This window comes from Danio rerio, chromosome 6, assembly GCF_049306965.1.
Source record: "Danio rerio strain Tuebingen ecotype United States chromosome 6, GRCz12tu, whole genome shotgun sequence".
In the NCBI taxonomy this organism is placed as follows: domain Eukaryota; kingdom Metazoa; phylum Chordata; class Actinopteri; order Cypriniformes; family Danionidae; genus Danio; species Danio rerio.
The window spans coordinates 51,599,467-51,615,055 of NC_133181.1; the positions used below are offsets into that span (position 1 = coordinate 51,599,467).

At 34.8% G+C, this 15,589-nt stretch overlaps 1 protein-coding gene across 1 annotated transcript; it reads right to left on the reverse strand.

The window, feature by feature from the left end:
* Nucleotides 1-2: 2 nt before the first annotated feature.
* Nucleotides 3-14,977, reverse strand: slc5a8l (solute carrier family 5 member 8, like; the record flags this gene model as incomplete). Its single annotated transcript, NM_001034969.1, is given in 15 exon segments — nucleotides 3-421; nucleotides 960-1,048; nucleotides 1,126-1,235; nucleotides 1,702-1,892; nucleotides 2,019-2,105; nucleotides 2,447-2,514; nucleotides 2,634-2,746; nucleotides 4,807-4,895; nucleotides 4,973-5,102; nucleotides 5,618-5,758; nucleotides 7,801-7,955; nucleotides 9,262-9,329; nucleotides 10,781-10,832; nucleotides 11,050-11,115; nucleotides 14,534-14,977. Coding segments are annotated over 15 exon segments (1,833 nt in total). The 3' UTR covers nucleotides 3-301.
* Nucleotides 14,978-15,589: the final 612 nt, after the last annotated feature.

The following is a 15,589-nucleotide window of genomic DNA, read 5'->3' on the forward strand; positions in this document are numbered from 1 at the left end:
CAGTCGTTCATCAATTTTTATTTCAAAACAGATTTAATACAAAGCATAAAACAAAATATTGAGGGGCAAACTATTTCATACTTGATCAGGAAAATCATAGAATTTAGCATTTATGCAAGCCCCTATAATATCATTTAGAACACTTGCCTAAAAATAGAAATATTTACTATTCATTTATTGCTTCTCTTCTCTTGTGATGCATTATCATAATTTAGCAATTTCCACATGCATATATACATATATCTATAAAACAGTTATAATTTACTATTTACATCATATGCAAAATGGTTTTATGTTACATTTAAAGCTTTGTGATCTTCTCCTGCTGGTCTTTCTCTTTCAGTACAATTTCATTGTCATAGAAAACTGGACTGTCCAGACCCTGAATATCTTTTGGCTTAGTCTCAATTAGGTCTGACACCTAAAAAGGAGAGAAATGCAGTTAATAAGTGTAAGTAAAGCTGAGCTGGGGATAAACGATATGATATCGAATCGCAATAAAATTGATGTCAATAACAATAAGCGCTGATGATAACTTCTTTACTCTATATTGATCTAAGAACCAATCAATCACACAGCTGAAATGTGCAACAATGGGAATCTAAAAGTGTGTTAATAGTGATGTACTGGATTTTCAGCAACTGAATTTATTGGCTGAAAATGTTATGCTCTTTAATGGACCCTCTAATTTTTGTGGCTTCAGTCATTGTTGACTCTTTGAAATCTGAAATAATAAACAACTTATATCAAAATATATATTATTATTGTTCAATATAGAAAATACTAATCGAGATTGCATTTTTTTCCATATTGCCCAGTCCTAAGTGTAAAAGGAAAATTTCAGAGCAATCACTTCATCAGCATTTGTAAATAACAAATGTAAAGGTAAAATCTCTCAAAGACATCAACCTTTTCAGAAGAGAAACAAAGTATACTTCAAATCATTTAATAAATCTCACCTCGGAGTCTGATTTTTTACATCTGAAGCAAATGAGATCTGATTTGCTGATAAAGAGCTCAGGTCGAACCTTCTTCTGCTTACAGCCACCTAAAGTACAAAATTTTACGTTTATGTTGCTTGAATGTTTGCCTCACTAACAAGACAATACGACAGACTTATCTTACCTGAGATTGCACTAACTATTAGTCCGATGAACATGGTCACAATTATGCCAACAGGAGAGAAATACAGATATGACAGAGAATACCAGTTGTCTGCCAAAGCTGGTCTAGGCCTAAAGGATAAAATGAGAAATTACAGTTTGCATTGATTTCAACATGCTTATTAATCAATTAAATGTGTATAGATTCAATTTAAACAAGTGAAGGAAAAATATACGATATGTGTTTAATAGATTTCTCTATAAAATATCCATTAAATTGATAGATGACAATTAAAACAGATTTAATGTTACCAAAACTAGCAGATTGGTATGATTTCTGAAGGATCGTGTGACAAAAGGATTCATAAGAGTATTTAGATTAGCCTCACAAAAATAAATTACATTTCAGTTATTTATAAATAGAAATTGGTTGTTTTCAATCATAATAATATTTAGCAATATTACTAATATTTCACTTTATTCTTAATAAAGTAAATGCAGCAATGGTGAGCATAATTGAATAATATAAAATTTTTACAGACTCCTCCAAAAATTTCATTTAATGCGTATTTACAACAACAGAAATAGCCATACTAACTGTGGAGTTGTGGTTTGCAGGACTGTGCTGAATGGTGTCATAGTGGTGGTTTCGCTTGTGTTCAGAGCAACACATCCTTCCACACTCAAGGGAAGCCTGAGGGTCTTCTCTGGCAAAGGAGGATATAACTGAGCTCCAATCCCCACCCACAGCGTTATTGCCAAGCCAGAAGCCAAACCAGCTAAACCTCCCTATAGAGAATCAGTATACAGTAGCTTTTAGTTCGATACTAATACACATTTAAATGACACTGCATATTTAAATAAGTCAATATTAGCAGTATAATTTATAATTTGACTAGTAAAGATGTTTCTTACAGTGGAGTTTGCGCAGCGGAAGAACATGCCCAGCATGTATAGACCCAGAAGAGGCCCGCTGATCATACCAAATATGGACAGAGCTGCCTGTGGAGGAAGAGATCGATAGTGTGTCATTACAGTCTCTCACCAGCAGAGGGAGCGGTCACACTTTATTTTAGTGGTCTGTTTGTTGCATTAAATTATAAATAAAATAGACTGTTAGGATTGGGGTTAGTGTAAATTGACATGTACTTGCAAAGTTTCTTATAGTCAGTTAAATGTCTGTTGATGGAGCAGTCAACAGATATTAAGTAGACAGTCTACTACTCAAATGGAGCATCAAAATCAAGTGTTACAGAGGGAGTTTTAGATACAGTGAGGAAAGTCAGAAGATTATACAAAACTTCAAGCAACGTTTGCATTAAATTGTTGGCTTTGTGTATTACCTGCAGTATATTTCCCATCATGGAGGCAACACCAGCCATGCCAATGCAAACAGCGCCATAGAACACACCTAGAGACAAGCAGCATTTCTATTACACTTATACAGTAAGCTTTCACATGAAAGTCAATCCGTTATCCACTGCTTTACACTGAAGGAAAGCATGCGGATGTTAGTGTATATGGACTCACTCATGCCCATGTTGATCCAGGACAGCTGTCGTTCTGTCAGTGAAGGCCATGCAGGTTTCATGAAGTCTTCCACTGTCACAGCCACAAGAGCGTTGATACTCGACGACACCGTACTGTTGAAAACAAACTTGTGAGAGATCTAACAGTGAAAACCAATGTGTGACATGACTAACAAAATTTAAAAATTGTTACATCAGGCCAAAATTAGAGCATCTAACATCATTTTGTCAGATAAAACACAATGATTTTGTTTAGGTATTTTTATGTATATTTTAGTTTTTATTTTATTTTAGTGTTTACATTATGGATAAGTACTGTAAATTTACAATGTTGGAATAAAATCGAAATGAATATAATATCAGTTACTAACAATTCCTTTGTAGTTTATATATGAGATCTATTAGAGCACAGGTGTCAAACTCAGTTCCAAAAGGGCCGCAGCTCTGCACAGTTTAGTTCCAACCCTAATTAAACACACCTGATCAAACTAATTGAGTCCTTCAGGCTTGTATGAAACCTACAGGTAAGTGTGTTGGAGCAGGGTTGGAACTAAACTGTGCAGGGCTTCGGCCCTCCAGGAATTGAGTTTGACACCCCTGAATTAGAGCGTTTCAAACTCGCGGCTGACGCCAAGAATATAACGAGATTCGGTTCCCCCAAACATGTTTTAGAATCACTATCGTTGTGCATATAGCCTCTTGTGGTTTTCACCCCTCAAACCCCTCCCCCCACCCTATTGAACTTTTAAGTATTGCGCTATATTTTCCTGTATTTCAGTTTACTTTTTTTTTACTTAGTTTTTTTCTTAGCGTGCGTTCGGAAGTAACGCACATGCAGATTTTCTCCGGCTAATTAAAACATTGAAATAAATGTGCATAAGTGCTCTATTTTTGTAAATATTCAAGGATCATTTGATTAATTTCAGCTTTATACCACCTGTATTTTGTTAAACAAACTCTTTCATGGCGTACACGTTATGCTGGTGGTGTAACATGCTAGTTTTGTTCATATTCGATTCAAATGGTCTCATTTAATAGGTTTTCCTCATAGGCCTATTTAGATTTATATGAAAACTATGTAGATTTTACTAGTGGTTGAATATAATATGTTAAAATGGGAATGGGAATATGTCATTGTTTTTCCCCCTTTGTTGTAGTTTTACAAAAAGAAAGATACTAAGACGAACAATTGCCAGTAAAGTTTCCCAAACTTTTTCTTCTGTTCTTTCGCTATCTGTTAAACCTTTGGTAATGCAACAGTTGGTTGGGACAGAAAAATAATAATTATTATTATTATCATAATGACAAAATTATGTCAAAATGCTAATTTAAACAGCCAAAAATATATTTCAGCAAATGTGTGAAGAAAAAACGTGCTGATTTGTTGATTTGTGAGGCAGTGCTTGAATTAGAAACATCATGTATGTTGTTCTAAGATGCACCAATTACATCACTTTTTTTCTTGTGCTTGAATGTTAAAACAGCCCTCCTATGAATTGTCAGTTACTGAAATGGCTCTCTGCCAAATTGAGTTTGTGACCCCTAAACTATAATTACAAATAAAAATAATTAAAATATGTTCATACACATGGAAATGCATTAGCATATAGCAAGTAAGCTTATTGTAACTTGAAACTGTTATGGTTTTACCAAGCTAAATAAATTTTTTTATTTTTAAATGTTTTTTTATTTTTTTCCTTTTTTAAAAGTATAAATGAATCACAGTGGCGCAGTGGGTAGCACAATCGCCTCACAGCAAGAAGGTCGCTGGTTCGAGCTCCGGCTGGGTCAGTTGGCGTTTCTGTGTGGAGTTTGCATGTTCTCCCCATGTTTGCGTGGGTTTCCTCTGGGTGCTCCGGTTTCCCCCACAGTCCATAGACATGCAGTATAGGTGAATTGTCCATAGTGTATATGTGTGAATGAGTGTGTTTGGATGTTTCCCAGTGATGGGTTGCAGCTGGAAGGACATCCGCTGCATAAAACATATGCTGGATAAGTTGGTGGTTCATTCCGCTGTGGCGACCCCAGATTAATAAAGGGACTAAGCCGAAAAGAAAATGAATGAATTTGAATCAATCTTTTCAGTTGTTTCACTCTGATGCTAATGTTTGTGCCAAAATGATCAAGATGAATTTACATAGATTTACAGCAGATATCTTAATAACAGTGTTCACCTTAATGTCCCACTGTAAGCTGCAGCCACGAACAGACCTGGCAGTCCTGGGAAATCTGCCAGGATGTCCATCACTAGATAAGGAAGGAGCTGCAAAACATTTTATTAGCTCAAATTAATTGTAAACTGAGTAAACATGAAGAGGTTATTGCTGGGATGAGTTTTACCTGGTCCGTGGCTCCTACGTCTTTATTAGTGAAAGGATCACAGTCTTTATAGATGGAGTACATGGTGAGACCAGACATCATAGCCAAACTCACTGTCACCCACAATCCCACCATGTTCACATACAGAGATCTGTTAAAGCAACCATTTACTGTTAACATGTATTCTTTAAACATGCTGTCTCTTTTATTCAAAGGGGAATAGGGCAAAAAAAGAACTTTAGTACAGATATACAGATAAAAACTAAATAAATTATTAACCTTTCTTGCATTATTTTACAAAATAAGTGCTCTTTGAAGGAGAGATTTTTTTTCAACACCTTTTAAAAAAACTATTTTTTTTATTACAGATTTCTTTTCTCTTTTTCTATGAAGATACATTACATTTTAGTAGTTATTTTGCCATTTAAAGTGCAATTCAAAGACTAAACTAGGTTAATTAGGCTAGTTGCTGGACGGTAGTGTTCTGTAGAAACTGGAAAAAAGAAATAGTACAAAATGGGTTTTTATTCTAGCCAAACTAAAACAAATAAGAAAAATATGTAATGAAAAGCAGTTGTAAAAATCTTAAAAAGCACTGGAAGTATTTGAAAAGAAAAATGGTTTTGGAGGATCAAATGTTGATCATGTTTTGAGTGAAATACTCACAGTTTGGCATGAGTCATTGTCCGGCAGGAAATATAGCGCTGGACCTGTGATTGGTTGATGGAGTACATGGATGCCCACATCAAACTGCCACCAACAACGATTGTCCAAAAACTGTGACGCCTCAGAGGGTCAGGGTCAAAGCTGAAGGAGCATTTCAGAGGTATGAGTTGGTAAGGGTTATGTTAGGTTCTTTATTGATTATTGAAGAATGTTTTACATCTATGCAAATGTTTTCATTCCCAAAATATTCATTATAGTGTAAAACGCTCTTAAGATGATTGAAATGTTTTTCAGACAAAGAAAAAATGTTTAGATCTAAGGTTATTTGGGGAATGTGTGTTGTCTTTCTGTGGCATCATGGTAAAAACTATTTTGCATCTACAGTGCTGAGCATAATTGAGTACATTCATTTTGAAAATGAATATTTTTATCCATTTCTCAGTGAAAATAGGCAATACATTTTACTGCATTTAAACGAAACAGATACATTAAACAGATATATTTATTAAAATAATGTCTTAATCACCAAACACATGTAGAAATTGAAAGATAATACAATTAAATTCAACCTACAAAAACTCTTTTTCAAATAAGTATTTAATATTTTTCTGTAACACATAAATTTGGCTGTACTAATTTTTGGACTGTAATCGTAAGTTCAAATTGTTAGATAAGCGCCAGCTTTGTCTTCAGTAATGACTATTTTATGTATATGCACAAATATAATATTGTATAGTTCCCTTTAAAAAATATGAATTTAACAGATAGATTTGTGAGGGGTGTACTTATATATGCTGTGCACTGCATTTCACATTTCAGGTTGGACACAAAGAATCATTGTTTCAGAAATTTTAATAATAATAATTAAAACAAATTTCCATATCAACAACTTCTTATTTTTGAGTGAGCGTTTATTTATTCTGAATTAAATGGTGAAAAAAAATATTTCTTATTCTATGAAAGTCAAATTTAATGTAATTTATTCACTTGCTTGGTCTATAGTTATCCTGCGTTTCCTGATGTGTATATAATGGGCTGAGGGATGGGGGATATATACGGGTAATAGCTGTTAAAAGCACTTTTATATCTGATTGTAAAAGTTATATATTCATTGTGGAAATAAAAACTGAATTACAAATATATATATAATTTTTAAACTTACTTACTTAAAACGTTTTATTTTTAAAACAACCTAAAATGTATTAAACCTATTCTTATTTATTTTTAAGAAAATCAACATGAAAACAAAAATTATAGTCTGAAATTTATTAAAGAAAAACAAGTTTATATTTTTTTTTTTTATACTCCAAACACACATAAAAAAAAGAAAGGATAAAGTTTTACGTATAAATAAAAATCTGCAACAGGTGGCACGGTGGCTCAGTGGTTAGCACTGTCACCTTACAGCAAGAAGGTTGCTGGTTCGAGTTGGCATTTCTATGTAAAGTTTGCTTGTTCTCCTCGTGTTTACGTGGATTTCCTTCGGGTGCTCCGGTTTCCCCCACAGTCCAAAGACATGCGCTACAGGTGAATTGAATAAGCTAAATTGGCCATAGTGTGTGTGAATATGAATGCCAGAGTGTATGGATGTTTCCCAGAACTGGGTTGCAACTGGAAGGGCATCCGAGGCGTAAAACATTTGCTGGAATAGTTGGCGGTTTATTCCGCTGTGGCGACCTCTGATAAATAAGAGACTAAGCCGAAGGAAAATAAATGCAAAAGGGTCTTAAATATAAATTTTGTGTGACAAAATTTCTCTAATCATCCTCAAGTGGCTTCAAACCTTTAGTAATTTCTTCATCCTGTTGAACACAAAATGAGTTATTTTGAACTCTGTAAGTTTTGAAAAAATTATGTTTTTTCAAAAACATTGACTTCAGTAGTGGGAATAATAGATGTTGTGAATAACAGTGGTTTCTTCAGAATATCTTGTTTTGCATTCAGCAGAAGAAAGAATCTCAAACAAGTTTGACAAGTGAAGGATAAATGTTGACAGATGTTCAGTTTTGTGTAAACTCGCTTTAAGGCAATTTCCAAGCTTTGGTTCCCTTACTTAAAACTATGCCATTATTAGAATTTTATATGCATTCCTCAAAAGGCAAATTACACTGTAAAGGTTCAAATGTATGTTGCAACAGTTGCATATACTGAATGTGACCTGCTTTTACACCAGTTTTCTTTACCTGAATGTCTCCAGGCGTCCTCCATAGAAGCTGTCATTCCAGACCCTCCCCAGTCCTCCCTGCAGAACCGCCCCGCGAGCGATAACAGCCACAAAACCACCCAACATGATGATCATCTGAAACACGTCTGTCCAAATCACTGCCTTCAGCCCTCCCTGACGACAACAATACAGTCAGATCCAACACGCATTCATAAATCATGCAGGATATTCTTTGTGCACACCATAAACACAGGAAGGACAAAAAGAGCACAAAAGACATCAATGAGTTTACAAACTGTAGACCATATTTACATTACTTTACATTAAATTAATCGTGTATACTTTTAATTTAATTTGACTTTATTTTTCAATTTGTGAAAAAAAGGTTTTCAATAAAGGGTTTCTAAAGTTTAATCTTAAGAAAACGTTTAGTTTTTAGGATATCTATAAACTAGTGTGCTCCAAAATAGTGACAAAATTCACATTTAGAAGATATAAAACTGATATAAACATGTAAAGCTTGTAGTTTGTCACTCCCGCCCAAATGGATCCACCGTTTTATTCACATCACCTCATACTACAGTTTCTCATCACATCATAACCAATCAAATGCTAGTTAGTATCTGACATGACCCGCCCCTTCAAGATGCTGTTCATTTGCTTTTCATTTGATGCACTTCAGCTCAACCACTCTCACAGAGCAGTGATAAAACAAAACTCTACTGGCTGATTTTTAAAAAAGGGAGGGCTAACTCTTTGTAAGACCCTCTGACCGTGTTTCAGTTGAGATTATGTCAAACATCGAATAAAAATGCACATTTCATAGCACTTCATGGAACCTTTAAGGCTAATAATAGATAGAAAAAAAATAAAATTCTCCTGCATTGATCATTAATCTTAAGTATAGTAGTATTAACATACACTAAGATATAGATACAACATTTTATTCTGCAAAAAAAGTAATTTATTTTTCCTGGATTCTTGCAGTATTTACTGAATTATGGAATGATTTTTCTGAGATTCCCAAAAAATCTCAGCTGTAAAAACATTTGACTTTATTTTGAACTCAACTTTAACTGAAGTTAATATTTTTGTTCTAGAAACTAAGAGGTTGCCATTGCCAGTGATGGTTCCATAAGGAACAGAACACTTAGCATATATGGATCATTTTGCCATTGACCCAAAGATTATTTCAGGTTCAGGTTAGTTTATTCATCCCTTAGGAAATTTGATTTGCACAGGTGAAACAGTTGATTGACAGTTACAAAAACGAAGAACAGAAAACAGTTTCACACATGATCATTTAAATACATAATATAGACATCCTGAGCACTAAATTTATGGTTATTTAGATATTTTTCTAATTATGAGCTTTTCAGAGCGCTTAAAAGATGGCTAAAACTAAAATGTGCATATGATATGTTTATTGCAGTAACAAAAATTCAGTGAAGTTGTGATTAACACGAATGAAGTTACTGACCAGGGTGCAGTAGATAATGCAGACAGCCCCCGTTGCCACTAACACTCCCCACAGATCCAGACCAGTAACTGCAACACAAGATGTTTTCCACAAATCTTAGTAAGATTTTTACTTTTAAATGGGTCAGTATAGACATTTTCAATTTATTAGACATGACATTTTAGATATTCATTATGTTACAGAATAGTTTTTATATACATTTACTTACATTTATTTATAATTATATTTTTGATTGGCTACAGAACAATCACTATTGTCCAATGACTTGCTTAATTAACTTAGTCAAGCCTTTGAATTGTATTTTAAGCTGAATACTTATATCTTAAATATTATACACTACCTCATAAAAGTCGTGTCGCCTATCTAAGTTTTAGAAAGTTAGTTTATCATTTGGCATCAGAAGTGGCTTATATAAAAGGCAAAAGCCTCTAGATTACGCTTATTTTACCAAAACAAAATATGATCATGCCTTGATTTTTAATTATTTAATTAGGTCAGTAAGGTCTAACTTTGCTTAGAAAAAAGTCTTGTCACTTAACTGAAATAATGTACAGTATAGAATATATAGTCATGGTGCAGTGGAAACAGAATTAATATTGTGTATTACTCCCATGAGCTTGGAGGACTGCAACCATACATCTCTGCAGTGACTCAAATAACTTAATAAAGTCATATGCAATGGCAAAGAAAGCGTTCTTGCAGGACTCCCAGAGTTTATCTGGATTCTTTGGATTCATTTTCAATGCCTCCTCCTCCATCTTGCAGCAGATATGCTCAATAATATTCATGTCTGGTGACTGGGATGGCCAATCCTGGAGCACCTTGACCCTCTTTGCTTTCAGGAACTTTGATGTGGAGGCTGAAGTATGAGAAGGAGCCCTATCCTTCTGAAGATTTTGGACTCTCCTGTTGTTTGTAATGTAATGGGCAGCACAAATGTCTTGATACCTCAGGCTGTTGATGTTGCCATCTACTCTGCAGATCTCTAGCACGCCCCAATTCTGAATGTAATTCCAAACAATGATTTTTTTCTTGACCAAACTTGACTGATTTTTTGGACTGAGAATTTTGGTCTATGTGAGTCCCATAGGTCTTCTGCAGTATTTGTGATGATGATTGGGATGCAGTTCAACAGATGATTCATCTGAAAAATCTACCTTCTGCCACTTTTCCAAATTATCAACTAGAAGTCATTATTTTTTGCTCTTATAACTGGGATCGATGACAAGACTTTTGTCAGGTAGTGTATACTGTAATCATGTCAAAAACATTAGTATATTAAAATGGTTTCAGAAGAATAGTGTGACACTGAAGACTGGAGACGTGTTGCCATAAAACACTATCACGGGAATAAATAATTTTTTATATTGAAATGCTAAACATTTGTTTTAAATTGGAAAAAAAAATATTTCACAATATTGTCATTTCAATCTACTTGTTGAGAACAAGAGACTATTTCTTTTGTCAGGCTTTGCTCTGTTCTTTGGCATTAATAAATGTGACGTAGTTATGTACTTACTCTGATTAAGTGCGAGTGCAGGTGCAAAGATAACCATGCCTGTGTATAAAGCCTATAGGAGATAACACAACCCATTAGACGATTAGACAAAAATCTCTTTCACAGGAAATTGTTCAATATATTTATCACTTATGTGACTTTTAGGAATTGTAAAATGCATAGACGCAACAGACAATGATTTTCCAAAACTATATGCTATAATGCAATCACTCATCATTTGCATCATTGGTTATGTATAAAGTCATGCACAAAGCTAAAAGCCAACTCACGGTTTGAATAATATACATGCTGGTTCCAATCACTCTGATGAGCTTGTTGTAACGCATTTCCAAGTACTGCAAAAACAAGTGACCAATTCAATTAATTATTAGCAAACAAAACAACACATTTGCTTTATATAATTCACACAATTACACCAAACTCACGCGTGTACGATGAACTATTACATGCTGTTTTTTCTCAGATTAACATCGATGTTGTTTTAAAGGTTAATCATAAGAATAAAGTGTGATTCGAACACTTCATCGCTGCTGACGTTGAAATACACACCATTTTCTATATCGATTAACATATTTTTATCAGCAAAAGTAACGACACATTTGCTTTATTTAATTTACACAACATACACATGTACGATGAACTATTACATGCTGTTTTTCCTTAGATTAACACAGGTGTTGTTTTAATGGTTAACCATAAGAATAATGTGTCATTCGAATAGATCAGCGATACTCATTAAAAACAAGCTATTTTCTATTTTGATCTATTAATTATTATTAGCAAACGTAACGACACATTTGGTTTATATAAATTACACAATTCCACAAAACTCACGCATGTATGATGAGCTATTACGTGCTATTTTTTTCTCAGATTAACATTGATATTGTTTTAATGGTTAATCATTGGAATAACTTGTAATTCAAACACTTCAGCACTACTGATGTTGAAATACACACCATTTTCTATTTCAATATTCATTCATTCATTTTCTTGTCGGCTTAGTCTCTTTATTAATTCGGGGTCGCCACAACGGAATGAACCGCCAACTTATCCAGCAAGTTTTTACGCAGCGGTTGCCCTTCCAGTCGTAACCCATCTCTGGGAAACATCCACACACACACAAACACTCATACACTACGGCCAATTGAGTTTACATGTACCGCATGTCTTTGGACTGTGGGGGAAACCGAAGCACCCGGAGGAAACCCACGCAAACACAGGGAGAACATGCAAACTCCACACAGAAATGCCAACTGAGCCGAGGCTCGAACCAGCGACCTTCTTGCTGTGAGGCGACAGCACTACCTACTGCGCCACTGCCTCACCCGATTTCGATATTTTTTTTTTATTATTAGCAAACGTAGACATTTGCTTTATTTAATTTATGCAATTACACAAATCTCATGCATGTACGATGAACTACTATGTGCTGTTTTTTTCTCAGATTAACATTGATATTGTTTTAATGGTTAATCATAAGAATAACGTGTGATTCAAACACTTCAGTGATACTGATATTAAAATACACACCATTTTCAATTTCGATTAATGTATTATTATCATTAGCAAACGTAACAGCACATTTACTTTATATAATTCACACAATTACACAAAACTCACACATGTAGGATGAACTATTACGTGCTGTTTTTTTCTCTGATTAACATCGATATTGTTTTAATGGTTAATCATAAGAATAACATGTTTCAAACACTTCAGGATTACTGATGTTGAAATACACACCGTTTTCGATTTATTTATTTTTATTAACAAACATGACAACACATTTGGTTTATATAATTTACACAATTACACAAAACTCACGCATGTACGATGAACTATTACGTGCTGTTTTTTTCTTAGATTAACATTGATGTTGTTTTAAATGGTTAATCATTGGAATAAGGAGCGATACTGATGTTGAAATACAAGCCATTTTCAATTTCGATTTATTTATTGTCATTAGCAAACGTAACGACACATTTACTTCATATAATTCACACAATTACACAACTCACACATGTAGGATGAACTATTACGTGCTGTTTCTTTTCAGATTAACATCAATGTGGTTTTGATAGTTTAGCATAAGAATAACGTGTGATTCGAACTCAGTGCGTTTATTGAGATACTCGCCATTTTCTATTTCAATTCAATTATTATTATTATTTATTTATCACTATTCCACAATAAAACACTTAAATAAAACACTCACTATTAAAACCCCAAATACAGCACAATGTCAAAGGATAACTTTGAATATAAGTAACTATTTAACTATAAGTCAACTAATAAGTATTAAAATACTTATCTGCCGTATTAGTAACTTGACGCACTTGTGAAACTAGACGCACTTGTGAAATTACTCATAGATAACAGAATAACAAAGGGGATCAATTATTACATGCTGTTTTCCAAGCTAACACTGACAGTGTTCATTCATTCATTCATTAATTTTCTTGTTGGCTTAGTCCTTTTATTAATTCGGGGCCGCCACACCGGAATGAACCGCCAACTTATCCAGCTAGTTTTTACGCAGTGGATGCCCTTCCAGCCGCAACCCATCTCTGGGAAACATCAACACACATTCACACACACACACACACACACACTACGGACAATTTCCCAATTCACCTGTACCGCATGTCTTTGGACTGTGGGGGAAATCGGAGCACGCGAACGCAGGGAGAACATGCAAACTCCACACAGAAATGCCAACTGAGTCAAGGCTCGAACCAGGGACCCAGCGACCTTCTTGCTGGAAGCCGACAGCACTACCTACTGCGCCACTGCTTCGCCACTAACAGTGATTAATAGGTTAATCGTAAGAATTGCATGCCAATAACTATCTGGACTATTTTAAAATTCACTTCATATTCTAACTATTTTAGCTTTAATTGTGCTTTTTTTCCACACAGACAGCTCTTTAATGGCTTTTGCACATTGGAATTTACAATTTAACACTCTAAAACTGCCAAACAGTTACTGACAAACAGATTTAACACCTCTGGCATTGTACTAAGTTACACTTTAGACATTCTGTCAACTATATAAGTAACTATTGCACATAACAAGTACCTTTCATTACAGTATTTGCAGACCTTTAGGTTAGGCTTGGAGTTAGTAGAATAAGTTCTATTAAATCCGCTGTTGTTGAAATGAATAATGATTTATAATATCTCTAACTTTTCCTAATGCTAATTGATTTTACTTATATTTTAGGTATTTCCACACAGACATTGACCATTAATAGCTTTTGCACAGTAATATATAATAAAATGCTATTAAAATGTCAAAAACAATAGTGCAATGCCAGAGAAGATAAATCTGTTTGTCAATAACTAGGTTAAGCTAGTAATTTTGTAAACTATTAGTAACTTTAAATACATGTTAACTACCATATTACTAGACTGTTTTGTAAGGGTTTGGAGAATAAGTATACATATAGTCCCAAAATATCTAAAGGAGAAATTTATTGCATTTTTTTTTTTGTTTTTTCATTTGGTATTAGTAGTAGTACTATTAGACTGTTGCAAAAGTATTCATTTGGACATCCATTGAGGGACCATCAAAAACCCAATGTTACCCCTTGACATCCTGACATTGATCCTGTCTTTTACATCCCTTTGATTTCCATTCCCCTATCTCTCCCTTGTCCTCATTTCACTCTATTTATTGATCTTTATTAAGCACAAATGGCGAGTCTTTTCAGTCTATTTGTGTTCTCTGTCCTTATGCAAACCCTCTCACCTCATATGTGCTGGTGATGTTCAGCCGGTAGAACAATGGCACAAAGATCTCAGCACTGATGGTGGACATGATGGCGTAGGAGATGAAGAAGAGCCAGAATGGTGTGCCATACAGGTACGCCTCGGCAGGAGTGCCAATAACAGTGATGCCAGACATAAAACTAGCCGTTAGAGACAAAGCCACAGGCACCGCAGTCATCTGACGGCCCCCCAGTAGAAACTCATCACTGCTTGCCTCCTTACGTCCACGAAATGATTGAAACAAACCAATGCCTGCTGCAACAAGAATCAAGCCAGCAAACACCACATAGTCCCAGACGGAGAACGTCGCAACTGGACCTCCAGAGCCCGGCATGATTAAAAAAAAAGAGAGAGATTTTAGACCGTTATATAGCCGATGCCACACCGGTCAGACGTGATGTTCTCCTGAAAAGTCCTCTGAAGTCTTTGCCAAAAGGAGGACGAAACCATGTAGCTCCTGTGTGTGCCAATAAGTGATAAGAATTCACGTCTTGGGTTAATGATCCCTCAAGGCCAGAAGACATATCGAGTTACATTGTAAAAGGAAGTGAATGTTTCTTTTTTTTTTATTCCTAATCTTGGAGTTGCTTAATGAATTCAGTAGGAAACGTCATGCTAACTTAGTCAAAGCATTTGCCTCCGGTTGATAAGCTTGCAAAAGCACAAGAAGAACTAGTGAAGATCGGAAGACTTCCAGAATATGACTAACATAACATACCGTTTCATCATCGCAGGTCATGTCAGACTCCTCAGTTCCTGGTACTGTAGTGAGGTTTGCTTTTGTTTTTTTAAAGCTTAAAAAGTTTCCCATTGGTGTTGAATCAGTGTCTAGTACTGACACTTTCAGGTAAATCAGAAACAGTGAGCAGTTTTCCAATCAGTTACAGCTTGACTGGGACATTACAGGCGATAAGATGAAGCAATTATTAACAGCAGGGTTCTATAGGAGGTTATAAGATATGCGCAAACAATTGAAGTTGTAAAATCACACTATTCTTCTGCACAGGTGTACTGTGAACCTTACAGTAAAATAACG